At 46.5% G+C, this 17,858-nt stretch overlaps 14 protein-coding genes across 14 annotated transcripts; 6 read left to right on the top strand and 8 right to left on the bottom strand.

Moving 5' to 3' along the window:
- Positions 1 to 52: 52 nt before the first annotated feature.
- On the top strand, positions 53 to 3,231 carry SERLADRAFT_470713 (uncharacterized protein; the record flags this gene model as incomplete). The annotated part of the gene is made up of 17 exons (XM_007319749.1): positions 53 to 329; positions 409 to 500; positions 622 to 756; positions 812 to 890; positions 960 to 1,076; positions 1,137 to 1,194; positions 1,247 to 1,309; positions 1,365 to 1,464; positions 1,529 to 1,626; positions 1,685 to 1,915; positions 1,973 to 2,049; positions 2,109 to 2,214; positions 2,272 to 2,478; positions 2,540 to 2,686; positions 2,746 to 2,826; positions 2,874 to 2,945; positions 3,002 to 3,231. The coding sequence occupies 17 exons, from the start codon at positions 295 to 297 to the stop codon at positions 3,146 to 3,148; spliced, it is 1,845 nt and encodes a 614-aa protein (XP_007319811.1).
- Positions 3,232 to 3,362: 131 nt separating this feature from the next.
- On the top strand, positions 3,363 to 4,393 carry SERLADRAFT_392869 (uncharacterized protein; the record flags this gene model as incomplete). Its single annotated transcript, XM_007319748.1, has 4 exons — positions 3,363 to 3,460; positions 3,511 to 3,761; positions 3,879 to 4,009; positions 4,072 to 4,393. 4 exons carry the CDS (start codon positions 3,458 to 3,460, stop codon positions 4,095 to 4,097), a joined length of 411 nt encoding a protein of 136 aa, XP_007319810.1.
- A 109-nt stretch (positions 4,394 to 4,502) lies between these two features.
- Positions 4,503 to 5,792, bottom strand: SERLADRAFT_392868 (uncharacterized protein; the record flags this gene model as incomplete). The annotated part of the gene is made up of 6 exons (XM_007319747.1): positions 4,503 to 4,618; positions 4,676 to 4,776; positions 4,828 to 4,889; positions 4,943 to 5,223; positions 5,284 to 5,658; positions 5,728 to 5,792. 6 exons carry the CDS (start codon positions 5,761 to 5,763, stop codon positions 4,589 to 4,591), a joined length of 885 nt encoding a protein of 294 aa, XP_007319809.1.
- Positions 5,793 to 5,992: 200 nt separating this feature from the next.
- On the bottom strand, positions 5,993 to 6,383 carry SERLADRAFT_470702 (uncharacterized protein; the record flags this gene model as incomplete). The annotated part of the gene is made up of 2 exons (XM_007319746.1): positions 5,993 to 6,136; positions 6,200 to 6,383. The coding sequence occupies 2 exons, from the start codon at positions 6,381 to 6,383 to the stop codon at positions 6,111 to 6,113; spliced, it is 210 nt and encodes a 69-aa protein (XP_007319808.1).
- A 505-nt stretch (positions 6,384 to 6,888) lies between these two features.
- SERLADRAFT_470701 (uncharacterized protein) lies at positions 6,889 to 7,445 on the bottom strand (the record flags this gene model as incomplete). Its single annotated transcript, XM_007319745.1, has 2 exons — positions 6,889 to 7,334; positions 7,392 to 7,445. A coding segment is annotated over one exon (264 nt), but the record flags the coding sequence as incomplete, so codon positions are not given.
- Positions 7,446 to 7,518: 73 nt separating this feature from the next.
- On the bottom strand, positions 7,519 to 8,695 carry SERLADRAFT_470699 (uncharacterized protein; the record flags this gene model as incomplete). The annotated part of the gene is made up of 4 exons (XM_007319744.1): positions 7,519 to 7,714; positions 7,784 to 8,180; positions 8,233 to 8,330; positions 8,394 to 8,695. The coding sequence occupies 4 exons, from the start codon at positions 8,680 to 8,682 to the stop codon at positions 7,689 to 7,691; spliced, it is 810 nt and encodes a 269-aa protein (XP_007319806.1).
- A 128-nt stretch (positions 8,696 to 8,823) lies between these two features.
- On the top strand, positions 8,824 to 10,207 carry SERLADRAFT_392855 (uncharacterized protein; the record flags this gene model as incomplete). The annotated part of the gene is made up of 8 exons (XM_007319743.1): positions 8,824 to 8,879; positions 8,939 to 9,144; positions 9,201 to 9,219; positions 9,272 to 9,376; positions 9,430 to 9,720; positions 9,769 to 9,829; positions 9,885 to 10,002; positions 10,058 to 10,207. The coding sequence occupies 5 exons, from the start codon at positions 8,856 to 8,858 to the stop codon at positions 9,487 to 9,489; spliced, it is 414 nt and encodes a 137-aa protein (XP_007319805.1).
- A 62-nt stretch (positions 10,208 to 10,269) lies between these two features.
- SERLADRAFT_470687 (uncharacterized protein) lies at positions 10,270 to 11,672 on the bottom strand (the record flags this gene model as incomplete). The annotated part of the gene is made up of 7 exons (XM_007319742.1): positions 10,270 to 10,497; positions 10,593 to 10,745; positions 10,796 to 10,879; positions 10,938 to 10,976; positions 11,043 to 11,165; positions 11,319 to 11,348; positions 11,433 to 11,672. 7 exons carry the CDS (start codon positions 11,595 to 11,597, stop codon positions 10,453 to 10,455), a joined length of 639 nt encoding a protein of 212 aa, XP_007319804.1.
- A 148-nt stretch (positions 11,673 to 11,820) lies between these two features.
- SERLADRAFT_470686 (uncharacterized protein) lies at positions 11,821 to 12,295 on the top strand (the record flags this gene model as incomplete). The annotated part of the gene is made up of 1 exon (XM_007319741.1): positions 11,821 to 12,295. The coding sequence occupies one exon, from the start codon at positions 11,933 to 11,935 to the stop codon at positions 12,107 to 12,109; it is 177 nt and encodes a 58-aa protein (XP_007319803.1).
- Positions 12,296 to 12,880: 585 nt separating this feature from the next.
- On the bottom strand, positions 12,881 to 13,276 carry SERLADRAFT_470684 (uncharacterized protein; the record flags this gene model as incomplete). Its single annotated transcript, XM_007319740.1, has 1 exon — positions 12,881 to 13,276. A coding segment is annotated over one exon (206 nt), but the record flags the coding sequence as incomplete, so codon positions are not given.
- A 277-nt stretch (positions 13,277 to 13,553) lies between these two features.
- On the bottom strand, positions 13,554 to 14,759 carry SERLADRAFT_416268 (uncharacterized protein; the record flags this gene model as incomplete). The annotated part of the gene is made up of 5 exons (XM_007319739.1): positions 13,554 to 13,754; positions 13,810 to 14,132; positions 14,209 to 14,284; positions 14,342 to 14,631; positions 14,690 to 14,759. 5 exons carry the CDS (start codon positions 14,757 to 14,759, stop codon positions 13,554 to 13,556), a joined length of 960 nt encoding a protein of 319 aa, XP_007319801.1.
- Positions 14,748 to 15,183, bottom strand: SERLADRAFT_392844 (uncharacterized protein; the record flags this gene model as incomplete). Its single annotated transcript, XM_007319738.1, has 2 exons — positions 14,748 to 14,847; positions 14,907 to 15,183. 2 exons carry the CDS (start codon positions 15,116 to 15,118, stop codon positions 14,787 to 14,789), a joined length of 273 nt encoding a protein of 90 aa, XP_007319800.1.
- An 801-nt stretch (positions 15,184 to 15,984) lies between these two features.
- Positions 15,985 to 16,372, top strand: SERLADRAFT_470683 (uncharacterized protein; the record flags this gene model as incomplete). Its single annotated transcript, XM_007319737.1, has 2 exons — positions 15,985 to 16,112; positions 16,175 to 16,372. 2 exons carry the CDS (start codon positions 16,036 to 16,038, stop codon positions 16,317 to 16,319), a joined length of 222 nt encoding a protein of 73 aa, XP_007319799.1.
- Positions 16,373 to 16,575: 203 nt separating this feature from the next.
- On the top strand, positions 16,576 to 17,449 carry SERLADRAFT_470681 (uncharacterized protein; the record flags this gene model as incomplete). The annotated part of the gene is made up of 2 exons (XM_007319736.1): positions 16,576 to 16,805; positions 16,877 to 17,449. 2 exons carry the CDS (start codon positions 16,757 to 16,759, stop codon positions 17,116 to 17,118), a joined length of 291 nt encoding a protein of 96 aa, XP_007319798.1.
- Positions 17,450 to 17,858: the final 409 nt, after the last annotated feature.

Raw genomic sequence — 17,858 nt, 5'->3', positions numbered from 1 at the left:
GCAGGTTGCTGACAAACTAACGCGTCGGCGCGTTCCAGTGTTTCTGGTCTCTGAGTCAAGCTTGTCTTCCTTGGTCCCGCTTGCTCCAATACCCTCAGAGCCCTATTCTGCCTTTCTGTGTTAACATCATTTGGATATTCACCATCATTGTGACCTTCGAAAGGACTGAAGAAAACATACGAGAGCTAACTATAGGTTACCGAGACCAGTCAACTTACCAGCTTTGAACATACTTCAAGCTTGGGACATTCACGAGCAGTAAATTGAGCACTTCCGTCCTACAATTCTGTTTCCATGGATTCAACACAAGAGCGGACGTTCTGCAAGTGGTCTGTGAAAAAATACCTGTCTACGGCGCTCGTAATGCAGGAAACTCATAACTGCTTTATGGTTTGCCTACTTGCCCAGGTTAAACACCAAACTAGAAGCTCAGGGATATCCTCCGATGACTTCCTTGGTGCAAGATCTCTCTGATGGTGTGCGGCTGATACAACTCATGGTTAGGGAATCGTGGTATTGGTGTGTATATATGCTGATAATGAATGATCTACTCAGGAGATTATGGGTAAGATTCCTCGTGATTGGTTATTCAGAATTATGGTGACAATCTGAGAAATGGACATATTATAGGTGATACATCGTTGGGACGATATAACAAGAATCCCCGTATGCGCGTGCAGAAGGCCGAGAATGTGAACAAGGCTTTAGAATTTATCACATCCAGAGGAGTCAAACTTACCAACATTGGACCAGAAGGTTTAAAAGCATTCTTGGTCCATCGTTCTACCAGTCTAAAACCATGATGCGATAGATATCATAGATGGAAACTTGAAGCTCATTCTTGGCATGATTTGGACACTCATTCTCCGGTTTACTATTGCAGATATCAGGTATTTAAACCGTATTGCGGTAAATATCTTCAGTACCTTTCAGTGCTGATCAATGTTTGATACTCGCAGTGAAGAAGGTCTGTCTGCCAAGGAGGGTCTTTTGCTCTGGTGTCAACGCAAGACGGAACCTTACAAAGAAGTCAATGTACAAGACTTCTCCCTCAGCTGGTCGGACGGGCTCGCCCTGTAAGTAATGCAACTACTATGTCCTTGGTTTCTATCTTCACGCGTAACGTCTCATTCCAGCTGTGCCCTCATTCATTGTCATCGACCTGATTTGCTGGACTATGACAAACTAGACAAGGTTTGTGACCTAGATCCTCTTGGATTCGAAGATCGTAATAGTTCTATGCTAGTCTGACCGACATGGTATTACTCGCCTTGCTTTTCAAGTAGCAGCAGATCATCTTGGAATCCCCGTGAGTATATATGCGCTAAATATCTTATTATTATGATACATATCTTTTCTTGCAGCAATTATTAGAAGTGGAGGATGTCTGCGATTCCAGCCGGCCTGATGAACGTAGTGTTATGACTTACATTGCAAGTTTTTTTCATGCATTTTCTACTATGGGTAAGTATCGCTCCGTGATCATATCCTTTGCATAGAACTTAATTTCTTACGATGTCATCAATAGACCAAGCAGAGACAGTTTCACGTCGTGTCGAAAAGTTTGCCGAGTTGATGCAGTCAGTATGGCTAAGTAAAAATGATTATGAACGACGCGTTCGGGCGGTACGAACACAATTATCTTCCACATCTCTGTACTCCTCAGTTTACAATGACGTATCAGCTTTTAAGCTCCCTGATCGAGACACAGGACGAGTGGGCGGCCAGCCAATTTTCTGGGACTTATACAGATGCAAAAGAACATTCAGCTACTTTCACCACCTATAAACAGACGAACAAACGTGCATGGGTTACAGAACGACAAGACGTTACTTCACTTTTTGGCAATATTCAGACGAAACTCCGTACATATGGACTGAGAGAATACGTCCCTCCTCTTGGGCTTACACTTTTGGTAAGCTATCATTCATCTTGATCCTATCCCTTGACTTGTCGATTTATCACAAGTTAGGATCTGGGTGACGCTTGGGACGCATTGTTAGCCTCTGAAGCAAAGCGCTCCAGGGCAATCAATGCTCAAATACGACAGTGAGTCAAAGTAGCAACTCATCTTTATTCGTTTAGGGATCCTGATGACATCGGTGCAGAATCAAGGAGACTCTACGGAAACAGTTCGCCGATATCGCAAATGATTTCGAACAACGACTTCATGTTGTCTCGTTAGAACTATCAGCTGTTGCTGGTCCTTTAGAGGTAGGAGTTGTTGACCAAGATAGACATCGTATCCCCTTTACCGAAATACCCCAAAAGACTCAGCAAGAACAAGTACGGGAAATTCAAACCCGAATACCTGCCCTGTCGGATGCTCTGGTCGATGTAGCAAATGCTGAGTCTGCATGTATTGCTGCAAATGTTGAGGAAAACGACTATACCGTGTTCACTTGCTCAGACCTCGAATTCGAGTTAGAGCTTCTTACTCAGAGCATTGCCAAGAAAATATCATTCATCGATAATCAGGTGCGAGGATTCGCCTCGTCTAACTTCATTCGCATCATTTATTTCTATCCTGTGGGTATAGATCGTGTCTCGCAACATGACCAACTTGACTCCTGCACAACTAGAACAATTTGAGAGCACGTTTCGCTACTTTGATCGAGACGAGACCAATACGCTCAGTTTGTCCGAAACAAGCGCAGCATTGGCGAGTCTGGGTCTTGTATACTCTGTAAGATACATTTACTTTTTGCGTAAGTGATTGGTCACACCTGAGTTCTCTTTACACAGGATGAAGACATGGATTACATCTATGACCAGCTTGTGCTGGACTACGGAGCAATCACATTCGAAGCATTCATCAATCTATTGGCAAGTCTCTCGTCCCGTGGAGCTGTTTCTAGCTAATGCGTCTATAGGTTGATATAACTGAGGATCAAACATCTCCGGAGCAGCTGCGGGAGGCATTCCGCGGTATTGCTGGCGACAAGGTCTGATTTATTTATTCCAACTTTATGGCAGTACATTTGCTTACAGCCTTCCGTAGCCATTTGTAACTGAGCTTGATCTGCGGCTTGCGCAGTTGCCTGTTAGCGCCATCGATTACCTCCGTGAAGTGATTCCAGCTGATCAGAGTGGGACCGGAGAGCCAGAGTATGATTATGAGGCGTGGCTAGACAACGTGTTTGTATAATTTCAGTTCAGTTTAACCAAACAAATATGTCGAGAACGCCTTTCGTACTTGTTCCTGCAATGAATGCTACGCAGTTGGCCGCAGCCGGAGTGTCGTGACACAGCTCGTGATAGATCAGCCTATAGCTAGTGTGCTGTGCTCGGAGCACCATCTTGCCCGCACCCGCAGCGGCGCACTGGGCTTTATTAGGTCGGAGTTATCTAACGTGGCAATCGCCGCTTGAGAGTAACCATCTCTCTCTGATCGCGATACAGCTGATAGCTTGTCTCACACTATTACAATCCTCACCACCCATAACATTTATCTATCATGGTATGTACCACAGAACAGCGTACTATCCTCACTTATGCTCACATTCACAGGCATCCGGCGTTGGTGTTAATCCGGAGTGCCTTTCGGCATTCGAGACACTCAAGCTGGGCAAGAAGTTGAAATTCATTGTCTTCACGCTCAACTCGGACAACACAGAAATTATTGTTCACAAGACATCAGACTCGCCAGACTACGACGAGTTTCTGGCCGAACTTCCCGAGAGGGAGTGCAGATGGGCTGTTTATGACTTTGAGTACGAGAAGGGCGAGGGCAAGAGGAACAAGATTTGCTTCTACTCTTGGTGAGTACATATCAGCCCTAGTACCTGTGCTGGTATTGGTCCATTGATCAATCGATTACTGATCTATCCAACGCTACACTCTTCTGTGTGCGGTTTGGTCTTTCCTTTGTCCCGCAGGTCTCCCGATGATGCCAAGGTCAAGCAGAAGATGTTGCTCGCATCGTCTAAAGATGCCCTGCGGCGATCCCTCGTTGGCATTGCCACAGAGGTGCAAGGTACCGACTTCAGTGAAGTGGCATATGAAAGCGGTACGCGTTTCTTGTCATGTGTGATCTGTGCAAAGATTGCTCATCATCTTAATTGATTGCAGTGCTAGACAAAGTTTCTCGCCGTTAATTGCTTAAATACACTCATATCATATCATTCTCCTCAGTTTCTTCGTCTTCGTCTTCCCCTCGCCTGTTGTCTCTATACTCCCCTTTGTTGTACTTACTCTGATCTCGCGGACAGCTTGAAGTCCATCAAACAAATCAACAAATGTAGACTTACTACACCTGATATAAATCGACTGTCCCAACGCGGGCATTATTGTAAATGCGATCGGAGTGGTCTCTTCTCTCCTGGACGTCATAACGCATTATGAGCGATCTCTGTCAGATCTTATGCTGTAATCTATAGCCTAACCCGCTTATACATAACTAGAACGTCTTAAGTTCAAACTCCATGAACTTGGTGCTCGCGGATCTTCTCTGTTTTCTTCACGGTGTTTGCACGACTCAGCAGAAAAATCACCCCATAAATGCAGCAAATAGTGGTTCGGGACCAAAATGAATGTATAACATGTCCAATTACGTTCGGCCCACAATATGTTATGCTACAATAACACTCTATGCCTCGAAAATGAAATGAGCACCAACCTGCATAATAAGTTGTTTAGTGAGATATCGTATATCGTCAAGGCTGTTTCAACTTACTTTGTGAGTGGGCCCGGTAGCAGAAAGGTCGTTTAGTCGTTGAGTGTCGAGGGCAAGACCGAACGAGGCTTTTACACCAGGACGAAGAGTTTGGGTGTAACCTGCCAATAATGTCAGTTGTTGACCGGACTCAGAAACAGGTCATCACATACCGAGGGCCAAAACACCAGAGTTGTTGATCTTAGCCTTGATATATGCGGCTGAGTCGAGGAAACTAACACAAGGGAGTGAGATATTCATATCTGTTATTACAAGATTATAACTTACGTCTTAGCACCGACTTCGAGGGAAACACCTTGAGTGGTGGCCTTGGTGTCGTAGACAGCTTTAGCACCGGCCTCGACGTCAGGGCTGACGCGATGGTAGTAGCTAGCAGAGTAGGTGCTCAGGTTACTGAGACCGTGGAGGGTAAGAGCATATTCGCGAGCGTTGTAACCAACAGCAGCAGCGTAACGAGTGATCCTGCCCTCAGTCACGTTGTATGCGGCCTCAGCACCGAAAAGGAAACCATCACGTCCGACAACAGTATCAGCGGTGAAAGTGGGACCCTAACAAAAGAAGCCATGATCAGCAATGAAGTATGCGAGCTAGAAAAAGGAAACAATTACTTTGAAAAGATCGAGGGTAGCCCGGGTGTGCACACCGGATTGTTTGTAGATGGCGTTAAGGAGAGCGGACTTGGAGCCCTTTTCAGGAAGGAGAGCAGTGCTAAGGTCGAGTTTTAGACCTTTTGCCATGTAGTTCTCGAGCTCGAGTTGACTGCGCAAGATATTCGAAGTGGTCCACGACTGGGTGAATACAAGGCCGTTCTTGAAGTCGGCATACTTGGCCTCGATGTCGCCATTAATCGCGTTGGACTTCTGGTCCTGCTTGCCGCTGACCTTGAAGGTCACGTTGGATGGCGTTTTGGTTTTAACCTCGAGAGAGGTTCCCTGGAAGTAGTAGTCCTTCCCCAACAAATCATTGGAGGACTTGCCGAGGTCCTAAAAATTGAAAAAGTGGTGTAAGCATCGTATCGAGGATACTAAATGCACTAAAGCTGTAATACGGACCTTCCAGGATGGGGGTACGGGCTGAGGGAGAGACATTGTGGTCGTGAATTGAAAGATAGAGCGTTGGCGAAAAGGGAGAAAAGCGGGGAGGTTTTTGGGCGGAACGATCCGTGGGAATATACACACGTGGCGTCACATCCGATTCCGTCCACGTTTCGTCGAGAATCTAAATTTGGCAAGTCTCCAAGAAAGACATAGCCCTAGCATACTGTGCTCTTACCAGTGTTCTAAGCAGAAATACCTCAGGAAATGAAGTGCTGGAATTAAGTAAAAATGGATCGATTGTTGGCCCCATCAACACGTGGCTGTCTAAGAGCAGTATCTAGTGGTATGGGTACACTAGAACTTGTACTTCAACCTTGAAAACAAAGCATACAATTTTCCTATATGATCTGGAAAAGGTCAAACGCTACAAATGATGCGTTGTTGAGTTCATCCCGTTATAGCAATTTAACTTTAACGGTAAGCTTACCAAGCGGAGGAAGTGAACGGATTTGTTCGTACACAAGGCTGCATCCCTGGCAAGTCACTTCAACCGTGTATGTCGCCTTCTGACCACACCTAAACCTCGGGGTCGGGGCGTACAACTGCCAACCTTCTTCTAGCTCTAGCTGGCCAACTATCTCTTTCTCAGGCATAAACGCAACCGTGCCCATCAACGAAACCCGCTCAGGCCGTGTATTCCAAGTGATATTCTTCAGTGGCTCAGATGGTGTGGTAACGTTCCAGACTTGGAATTCTTTGAGGTTTCCAGAGGAGTTGTAGGTCTTGTTGGCGGCGGCACCTTCTTCTGGAGTGTTAGGTAAAGCAGCGCCGATATAACAATAGGTGAATCTCGAATGAGGCATAACCCATTGGAAGAACATGGAGTTCTAGAACGGGTGGATGGAATCAGCGAGTTTGTATTGTATAGTGTGTTATCTTGTTCACTCACGTCGTCATCTATCACGACATGTGAATCGGATGTATAAACTTCATCAGGCGCGGCTTTATTTGCTCGAATGATAACACGGGGAAACCAGACAGAAGGTCCTGCACACGGTCAAGAAATCATAGGAATGCTCGGGTACACTGGCGACACAAAAATACACAGTACATACCGCCTTTGAGCTCATCTACAAGATCTAAAGTTCCATACTGGTCTGGTTGGCGCAAACCCTGCGCGCTCCGCGGACCAGGAAGTTCTACACGCGTGGAAGCGATGAACAGGGCACCAGCGCTCAATATCGAGATCAAAGAGAGACCTATCGTGGCCCATTGTGATAGTCTGGATGGGGACTGCGACACATTTAGGCTCGAGGGGTTCTCCGAGTCTATCGCATTGGATTCTCGTAATGGTTCCTGAAGAAAGGGGTCTTTAGTGCCTTCTTCTTCATAGTCGTACCCATGGTCTTCTGACGTCTGGAGTGGTGCGTAGGAAGCCATTGTCTGGCGTGGAACCACAATGCAGGTGAGAGAGAAGGGCAAGCCGATGATGGATGATTATAAATATATCAATCATGATGGGAGGCGAGTAACGGCACAGAACGGTCAATTTAATAGATACATGACAACTTTGGCACTGGTGTCAACCCGGCTGAGACAATGAAGACCGAATTGATCAAGTTCTGCCATCAAACATCAAAGATATCAGAGGCTCATGCATAGGCACAATGTCGACTCACTGGATATCCGAGTTATATTGGTAGGAACTGTTCATCGTATTTCAGTCTTTGATGAACTCACCAACACTGACTGTCTTTGTTCCCAGATGTTTTCTATGTGATCCGTGAATTTAGAGAGATGATGGTTGGTGCAAGGAACAATTTATGAGTAGATTGTACTTCGTATTTTATACACGTACAAGAACTGTGATAGTCGTGGAAACCGGTTATGAAAAGCACGACATGACTTTGCGACATCTCTCAAGGTAAACCACCGAAAGCCATTCATACAGCGCTGTTTGAAGCGCGCAGATTGGCCTAGCCAATCTGGAACAAGTCGAATGCTACAGATTGCGCATCGTCGAATTCAGCTTTCCTTCGAAACTTAATTAATATGACAATGGCGAACTCACCCAATGCAGGCAGCGAGAGGATTTGTTCATATTCAAGGCTACATCCCTCACAAGAAACCTCGATCGTGTACGTTTCCTTCTGACCACATGCAAACCTCGGCGTCGGGTCGCTCAGCTGCCAACCATCTTCCAAGTCTAACTGATCTATCATCTCTTCCTCGGGTAGAAATGCGACCGTCCCCATCAAGGCAACCCGCTCAGGACGTGTATTCCAACTGAGGCTCTTCATAGGCTTGGACGGCGTGGTAACGTTCCATACTTTGAATTCCGTGAGAGACCCTGAGGAGACGTAGGTCTTGTTGGCAGCAGCACCCTCTTCTGGAGTAGGTACGGCAGAACCAATGTAGCACCGAGTGAACTTGGATGCGGGCATACGGAACTGGAAGAACATAGAGTTCTACAAAGGCGAATCAAGAGGGGGGCGCCCAAGAAGTCCTGAATTTACTCACGTTATCATCCAGCACGACATGTGGGCCCGATGTGTAAACTTCATCAGGTGCAGCTTTATTTGCTCGAACGATATAACCAGGAAACCAGACAATTGGTCCTGCATACCAAAGTTGTATGAGTATGGAAATATAGATTAGATAACAAGACTGATGCTACCCACCTTTCTTGAGCTCTTGTGTCAGATTTAGAGTGTTGTACTGGTCTGGCTGGCGCAAACCCTTCGCACTCCGTGGACCAGGAAGCTCGACACGCATAGACGCTAGATACAGTGCAAAAGCACATAATACCGAGAGGAGAGAAACCGCAACAGTCCCCCATTGTGCCCATTTTGATGTGGGCTGTTTTGAATGGGGAATACTGTTGAGCTCGTCCTGAAGCAAAGGATCTTTGGTACCGTCTTCGTCGTGGTACCCGCGGTCATCTATCTGGAGAGGTTCGTAGGCAGCCATGTCTCAAGATGGGGAAGCGAGATAAGGGAATGAAGGAAAGGACATTGTGAGGATCCCCAGAGACATGGAGGAGAACCTGTTGACAAGGGTGGCGATGACTAATCATCATGATATCCTTTACCAGGTCGCTGACAGCGCCTTGCCACTGGCATCGTTATCTTTCCAACACCTCGATGGTGAAGTATATTACAGGCGAAGTAAGTATTCATGTCAAGTATGGCTGCGTACGCTTTACCATGTTTACAGATCTTTTCAGGACCTTGCGAAGATCGTCAAAAGCGACCAGGTGCCGCACAAAGACTATCTCATCGTTGATGTGCGCGACGACGACTACGTGGGCGGAAATATCAAGGGTAGTCACAACTTGCCCTCGGCTGATTTTCTGAGAAGTGTGGATGAGCTCGTTAGGAAGACCAATGATGTGCCCAAGGTGATCTTCCATTGTGCTCTGTCTCAAGCTAGGTGCGTAATTCTCGGCACAGCAAACGATAGGCATATCTGTAACGTTGTATTCGTAGAGGACCCAAGGCTGCACGAGTGAGTAAATATCGTATTCGGGTGATCCAGCAAGGCTTAGTGTCTATGTCAGATTTATGAAGAAACACGGAACATGTTACAAGATCAAGGAAAGGATATCCCACATGAGGTACTCATTCTTCGAGGCGGGTTCACGGAATTTCAAGCGCAATTTAGGGTATGTAAATGCTAGTGTTGTCTTACTCATCATGCGACTAACACTCGTTGCAGGACGACCCAAAGCTTGTGGAGAATTGGAATGCGGAAGTCTGGACATCAGAATGGAGCTAGATTAGCTGCACGTATGAAAGGATAAGAAGTGTATCATTAGCTGATATGGTAATAGAAACGTCGTGGTCTCGTTGTATCTAGATCGAAATACTACCCTCGTCCTACTTTTATGACTCTGGAGCGTTTTCTTTCTCATTTCCTTGGTTCTGCTTGACGAACCGCTTGGGCATGTCCTCGACAACACGCTGTATTTTTCTGCGCTCAGTCTCTATATTGGTCCTGCAGATAGTCCTGGACAGAGGTTATTCGCGCACACAATGTTTAAGGTTAAATGCATACCATGTGCCCAGCGATATCAGCATAAATGTTCCAACAGCCCAATTCGATGCAACGAATGGATCTACAGTCAGTCCTAATTAGTGGGGAGCATGCAAGTCGAGCAACACTTTACACACTGGCACTGATAGCCCTGATAACACCCACACCCACACCACTTGCTATTCCATTCAAGAGGCTGTTACGCGCACATGGTACTTCCCCGAGATGCTGCAAGTCATCTGTGACAGATATTCTCTGTCTTTGCCAGCTCGCGGTCAGTGCAGTCTCTTTTAAAAGAGAGAAACCTCACCTTTGTGGCTAACCAGACATCCTGCCAGTAATTACCAGTGGTTTCTGTTTGATAGATAGGCCTTTTGGGAGAGCCAGAAGGTGGGCTCGAGGGTGACGACTGGGATGTTGACTCGGAAGACATGAAAGCAGAGGTTCTCACGCTGTTCTGCTACTTTAACTTCCCTAGGGGTTACACCAAACCCAGGCCCTTGCACTAAACATTTTCTCAAGCCAGAATTTGAGCCAGAATGTATTGATTTACTGTGGTGACATGCAGCACTATTGTGATAACCGAACTGATAATTGAATTTGCTCCTTACCAGAACATTTCTATCTATGCATTGTCCCGTGCTGAGCAATACGCTCCAATATATTAAAGCATAGCCTGTCACCACAAAATAAAACGCAGAGGCCTTATTGCTCAGCTTCGGGATCAGCTTTTTTAGGGGGAGTATCAGTCTATCAATGACAATGCCAGAAAGACACGAAAACCAGGGCGAAGGGCAAGGTCAGTTTCTGCGTCATGGATGTAATTGAGGGAGAAAGGCACTTACGACAGCCTCCGCCCTTGCCTGACCGATATCCGTGGGCTCGTTTTTCTCACCTTCACCTTCAGCAGCACTGTCACTAGACGCTGCTGGAGCAGGTTCGCTATCCGACGAAGTGGCCTCTTCAGCTACTTGGGCATCTTTGGGTGAGTCGGTGTTCTAGGACTGATGTTAATGACAGGGAGTAGAAAAGTCAAGTAAAGACATACAAGAGCGTTCTGAACCGATTCTTGGATTTCCTCGCCAGAGGCTTTTGTGCCTTCGTCATCAGTCATGGAGTTGTCCTCTGCAGGCTTTGAAATATGAGTGTTAGTTTACCTAAGAGCAAAAGTCACGAAAGGGGAGTTGTACCTGCGATTCGACGGCTGGCTCAGCATCTTTAGGCGAGTCCTGTGTATACATACACCATGAACGTCAATGACGCGTCTCACTTTTGGCATGCGAGGAAAGACATACCTCAGTCTGTTCAGTCTCCTCAACGGTAGCGTGGGTCGCGTCTTCGGAGTGAGCATGCGAAGAATGGTCATGTGCGTCACCGTGACTAGATTTGCGGGCTGACGGCGAGAGCAGGTAAAGAAGCTAGTCGGGAATAAATTGGTTGTTGAGGTTAGATTCAATCTCGTGAATTCGCATAGAAGGAATATGGAAACAAGGAATATATATATAGGGAAGAAGAAACACGTAGTACGAAAAACACATAAAGTAAAAGTAATTCATGATTGATCGACTCACAGCAGGCCCAAATAAAAGTCCTGACCCGACCTGTATACCCCAAAATTCACAAGTCATTAATGTATTTCCATTGCGTATTTACTTCCTCTACAGAGGGACGAGAACAGCGCGTACCATCCAAGGAGTATCACTGCCCCCACTCGATCCATGTGCACCACCGGTGCTCGAGCTCATCGAACGCTGGCTGAACACCGTGCGAGCTGACGTGCGGGCCGATGGGGCGCGCAATGGGCGCGAAGAGGAGAGAACGCGTCGAGCAAGACGGACAGACGTCGACATCGTACTAGGAATACGATATATAAAAATTAGAAATAAAAAATGAGAAATGAGGGAGGAGAGGGCGGTCTAAGGAACACGGAGGTGTAATTACGGGACTGGGCAGGGTGTGAACTTTTCCCGTGCTCGAGGCGGAGCAGACCGGGTTTCATTACATAGATATGCCGATGATGTTCGGCTTTGCTCACTGTCTTTTATGAAGCTGGACGTCGGACAACAAATAGTAGGAGTGAAGGATATGATTTAATATGACAATGGTATGTGAAGATACAGTGCGAATTCAGCAAGAGAAAACAATTATGGGACTCGTGTGTCCCATATAGTCCAGGTCTAATACGATGTCCAGGAACAACATAGCGAAGCACAAAAATACGTTCCTAGGAGGCCCGACATACCTACCAAACCAAACCTCGTCGATACAAATAGACCAAGCGCATAGTCGCCATGAAGGGATCGGAGTCAACGATTGCATCGGAGTCCTGAACAGAGAAGTTTTGCATCATCAGAGAATCTAGGCCCAGAATTTCAGGTGTTAGTCCGTCGACGAATGGAGTGTCGGTTTTTTCCAAAGGTTCCACAGTCGATAGGCTGCTTGGGTTTATCGAACCACAAGTGGTATCTTCACGTTCGAATACATTTTTGGGACCTCTAGGACCCGATAAGAGCCAAACAACATCACAGTTGGGAAGTGAACCTAAGCTATTCCCCGACACGCCGGGAAGAGCATCCAATCCGGTGAATGGGAGAGGTGACAAAGAAGAGCGACCTCTAATTCCAGTCGAGAACTTCGAAACTTTCTGCGGAGGACTTGAGCCAGCTGGGAAGGGAAGGAAGTCGTGGAATGTATCAAGGTCGTCAGAATCTTTATGCGCGGATAAGAGAGAAGGAGTTCTTGCGCTTGTTGTGGGCAGCAAGTTTTGGTGCGCATCAGGGGTATATGCGCTTTCACTCGCAGGGAAAGGCAGGTGGACCTCTTCTTCCATCGCTGATCGTGGAGTTGACGTTGCTAATGGTGAAAGGAGCAAAGGAGGAGACTGTCGAGAGAACTTCATATTTACGTTGGGACTGGGAAGCCCACCGAATACCTCGACAGGCGATAGAGGGGGTAAGAAAACGGGAGCGAACGGATGCAAAGTAGTGGCAGAATCTTCCAATTTTGTATTACCTGTGTAGACCTGAGGACTTTCCACGAAACGCGCATTCTGCATCTTGATACCGCCCCGACATTCCAATATGGGTGCAGAGAGCGCCTGCGAACTGGCGGCTGGAGTTAGAACTGGCTCAAACATCTCGACTTTCATAGTAGCTATACTATCGTGCTTCGTTGCGGGATGCTTGTGTGCGCATGATCCACGTTTTCTGCGTACCCTGCAAAGCCAGGAAAGGATCCACTTCTTAGAGCTGATCGGTGCATGATAAAATCAGAATCAGCAAAGTAATAATATACACGCATATATGCAGGTCAGTATGAATCAATTAATAAACTGAATGCACAGCAAGATAGGGAAATAATGTATGGACACGTACAGGCCAGTCTCTGCTACGAGATCGTCGAGCTCCTGTGGGGTGAATACAACGACAGAGTAAATATCCTTTTGAGCACAAGCAGTAGTGAGGACTTTGAGCTGGTCCTTTGTAGCGTAGACACGATTCAGCGGTGTCGTCGAGGGCATGACAGAAGTGGTAAGAAAGGCGCGACAACGGAGCTGACCTCTGTTTTGCTTGTTCGCAAAAACCCGACAGCACTCTGGCTACGGCTCCCATCACTGCATATTCATAGCGTACTCATTGAAAATGGAGAACTTGCTGGAGAGTAAGGCGAGAAGTACATTAACGGTTGCTATACACATGCATTTATGCAATAGTAGTAAGTGTCACAAAATATCAATACCTATTCTACTAATATATATCCCACCTTTCACAGGTTTACATGTTGTACAATGTCAGTCAACGTCCCAATCAAACCTCGTCAGCGCTGGCAGCAAGAGAAAGCTCTCCCTTCATATTGCGCAAGTCGATGACAGCGTCGCTCTGACTGACATCGGGGATCGTCGGTCTACTGGGCCGACTTGAAAACATTATCGTACTTTCCTCCGCCTCATCTTTCGTCCACGCTCTTCCAGAAATGACGCGCCAGACAATCATTTGTGGTGCTATACACTGTATAGACGCGGTAATCAGACAGTGGAAATAATACGGAGTGTGCACTACGCACGGTAAGCATGACATAAATTGACATAAACAGGATCTCCAGCCCACTCTCGAGTCCGCAAGTGACGAGGAACGCTATACCGAACAGGCTATACGGTAGTGCCGATTCGACGATAATGGCGGCAATGCTAAAGTAAACTCGTGATATGTGGGATCCAAGACATCTTTGCGCTCTTCGGGCATAATAGAGCATGCGCGCGATGATGATACAAGACACGAATACATTGAGGCCAATGCTGACAGCACAATATGCAATGCCAACCCTCAGCGAAGTGATAGAGCTGCCATTGAAAGAACCCGCTGTTTGTAGGATATATATGCCCAGGCCTACCACATTCACATTGGCGACATCAATGTTACTTCCATGTAGGTGCTATAATTCGATAGGCAACGAAATGCTCACCCAGCGTAGCAATCCATAGGAAGCAAGGGAATATGATGATGTAGTAATTACCCCATATAATCCAACATCGGGCGATCTGTTGAGGTAGGCCGTCGATCATAATAATCATCAGGTGTTAAGCACGTTAGCTTACCAACAGTCCGTCGCCTAATAAATTGAGTGCCACAAAAGCCGCTGTTCCCAAGGTCTCGTACCAAACAGATAGATTTTCATATGCATAATACGCATCTCCCCCTGGATAGTTGGCGTTAACGATCCACATCTCCTCACCAAAGACGGACTGCGTCGCCACATATATGGTAATCAGGAGTAGGAGCGCGGTACTGAAGCACATGAAAAATCTATCGGACTTCCTGCGATGTTCCCGTTTCTTGGCCGTCAGGAAGTTGTGCATGGTCACGAAATAAAGGACAAGTTCGATGCCTTCATACCAATCGATCAAAATTCAGTACAGCGTCGTAGATGCAACCCCATAACTCACCATACAAGATACAGTTGAAGCTATTGCCAATGTAGAACGAATTTTGCAAGGCAGAATTGTACGATGCCATTGTAAACCGACGGAATAGTGTGGGTGGTTATCCTGCAGGGAGCATGCAGCCCGAGGCCACTACCGCTATTAATGAATGGATGTCATGGGTAAAAATCTAGCCGAACTATAACAGGATCTAAGTGTTGATCAGGAGTAATTTTACCAGGATGTTGATGGTCGTAACGATTGATGAATGTGCACAGCTGGGTGCCCTGTAAAGCTGCATATCTTGGTATCATCTGGCCGGGATCCTCCTAGTGTCAAGTATATATCGCAACATATCAGGACTTGGCTCCAAGGACCAGCTATGATCAAATCTCTTATCTCACGAATGGCGGCCACGTTATCCTTCATTTCCCAGTCGCTGTCAAGCGTCATACCCACCGCTCGGCGAAGATTTACCCGGCAGGATAGACATGAATGAGAACCTTAGTGCTCTTTCGGCCCTGAAGTGAGTAGACTACCGACACTTGAAGCGCTGTGCAACTTCTAAGTCTGAATGTTTTTCTTCAGAACGTTAATAACATGACGACCGAATTTTGTTAATGAATATATATAGCCGCCTCTCGTAATCACAAGCTCGAATCGGTGCAGCGCTATCAGATCGAGGCTTTGTGCTTTGTGCTATGAGAAGACATCTAACATTTTGAATGCTGACAACTGCAATATCACCATGACATTCAGCCAAATGCTATATTCCTCTGGTGTACACGTTTTTCTTAACTGTTCCGAGGAAACTGGAACACTTTCCAAATCATTGTCATGATAGCACTAAATAAGGACATTACTATGGATCCCACCAAGCCTATTTAAGTGTTTGTCGGTGCAGCCGCTTATATTGACGCTCGTTTATCAGACCTACCACGCACAAGGCACATTGTTCTGGTGCCCCGGTTTCCAGTTGTTGTGTGCCCATATCTCAACTGCAACGAAACCCATAGTGAGTGGTCAATGTCCTAATTAGACCACGTCGAGAATGTAATGCATACCAATCACAGAGGATAAGAGTACACACACGAACTTTCTTCCAGTCAAAAACCAACACAGCTTCCAGTTGAAAGCCCGTGTGGCCAAAAGGGATATCGATGAAGCGCCATCGATGAACGTATTCCCAGTCCGTGGAATATTAGACCGAAAGGGATATCGTCGAACGGCGCCCTCGATGAATGCACTCCCATTCCGTAGAATATTCGACCCAAAGGGATATTGACGAAGCGTCCTCGATGAATGTACTCCCAGTGCGTAGAATATTGGACACGCATGCGTTCCAATGATCGTCAAGCGTTTACAACACCATGCGAACCTTCACAAGCTGCACGGCGCAGTACCAAAGTCGTGCATCAAGCAATGAATTGGCGGATGCTCCCGTATAGTACGCAAATATCATGATAGTCGCCAGTCTAACTCGTGATGACGGAGATGTTTAAACTGCAGCCGAGCAGGGTGGGAGTGGCACCGAGATCACGGGCAGCTCTGGGAACATGAGAAATGTGACAAGACCTGTGGTCGACGACCATCTAGCTCTCTAGATGGATCCTCCCTAAGAATGGCTCGCGTCTTAGACACGGAGCGGACTTGAGGATCGGCATCATGATGAAAGCTGCGGGTGTTATACTGCAGTAGCACGGTGGTCATATTCGATATGCAGGCACGCAAAGGTTCACACGTTTTATGGGAACATACTCTGAGGTGCCAAAACTTAAGTGCTGGAGTCATGCCCATGATGAGCTTGTTGACCGGGTGCCGGGAGAGCGAATCAGATATAGGAATGAAGAAGTCTTTTCAATGCCCGCCTAGCTCAATCGGATAGAGCGTCAGACTTTTACGGCGGGTTTGACTCCTGTGTCATCTGAAGGCTGCGAGTTCGACCCTCGCGGTGGGCTATATGTTCTATTTTTTTCTCTTCACTTTTGTTCACCACGCTCAGTGGTTCCTTCTTGACGATATCAGATCCCTATCAACAGTATGATAGTATAGGTTTGTTTGCTAAACAAGTAGGTTACTATTTATCAAGAAATGACGTTGCTGAATTCCCAGCTTTCTGATAACGATCTTTGCAAAACTCGTACGTCCTTTCTGCTCGAGATACGTATTGACCATTCAGTCTGTTCAACGCTCCACACAATACACGTTTAGGTCCCTCGGCACTTACATGGCTATTGAAGGCCATTTATACAGCGGTCATTAAGAATCTTAAAGCTCTTCGGTTATATACCACAATCCATCAGGACGTATCACAGATAGGACTGCCAGGCCTTAGAGGAAAGACTGATCCTGTCAACAAAATCATGGTATGCTTTCGACCGTCCGCATGGGGACGACTCAAGTCCGAAGAAGTTCATTCGAAAGAGCAAAATCGTCTGTGTCTTTCCGCATGACTCGATACACGTGAAGGAACGATCACGAGCAGGTCGTAGACGATCGGTGACTTCGCAGCCTGAGGAAAAAGGAAGGATGTAAGTTATAGTGCCCCCCCCTCAAAATGGGCAGGGTTTGTATTGATGGGGAAAGTGAACAAGTACCTGTACGAACCTCGGGGTCAGCGGCAGCGCTCGTCAGGTCTTTGATTTTAGCTCTACGTCACAATATGAAACACCGAAGTCAGTGTGTTTTAACAGTACAGGAAGAGAAGAGAGAAATGATCATGGGTCGGTTCCTTCAACGTTCCACAGCAGTCGGAATACATAATAGAATATTGTGTCTGAAACGCAGCCAGCGGGTGAAATCAGTAGTAAATGAATGAATCCTGTCAAGTGTTTGATACGTGAAGAATACTTACAGGCAAATTCGAAGATCAACATGGGTATAGCAAGTAAACGACAATCCTGGACCGTGTCCCACCGAGGTCGGCTGTTGCGAGTCGGGTCATTCTGACAAGATCAATGTGGAGTACAACATTGTCAGGCACATCCAGAGCGTTTCATGGTAATTCATTCAGTCGCGAATCCAGCCGCATTGAGTAGGGACCATCGAGTTTACTGTTTAACCGCGTTTAGTGACCATCCATAGAGGTCGTAAGTCTATCGTCGCGATGTCAATCTGATTCATACAAGCGATGGTCCTGATAACATTTAGTTCAAGTTACTATGCAAAAGTTTGTGCTATAGATGGACAGTAT

This window comes from Serpula lacrymans (assembly GCF_000218685.1).
Source record: "Serpula lacrymans var. lacrymans S7.9 unplaced genomic scaffold SERLAscaffold_8, whole genome shotgun sequence".
NCBI classification, from domain to species: Eukaryota; Fungi; Basidiomycota; class Agaricomycetes; order Boletales; family Serpulaceae; genus Serpula; species Serpula lacrymans.
The sequence above is the reverse complement of the archived record's forward strand: the minus strand, read 5'-3'. Positions and strand labels throughout refer to the sequence as shown.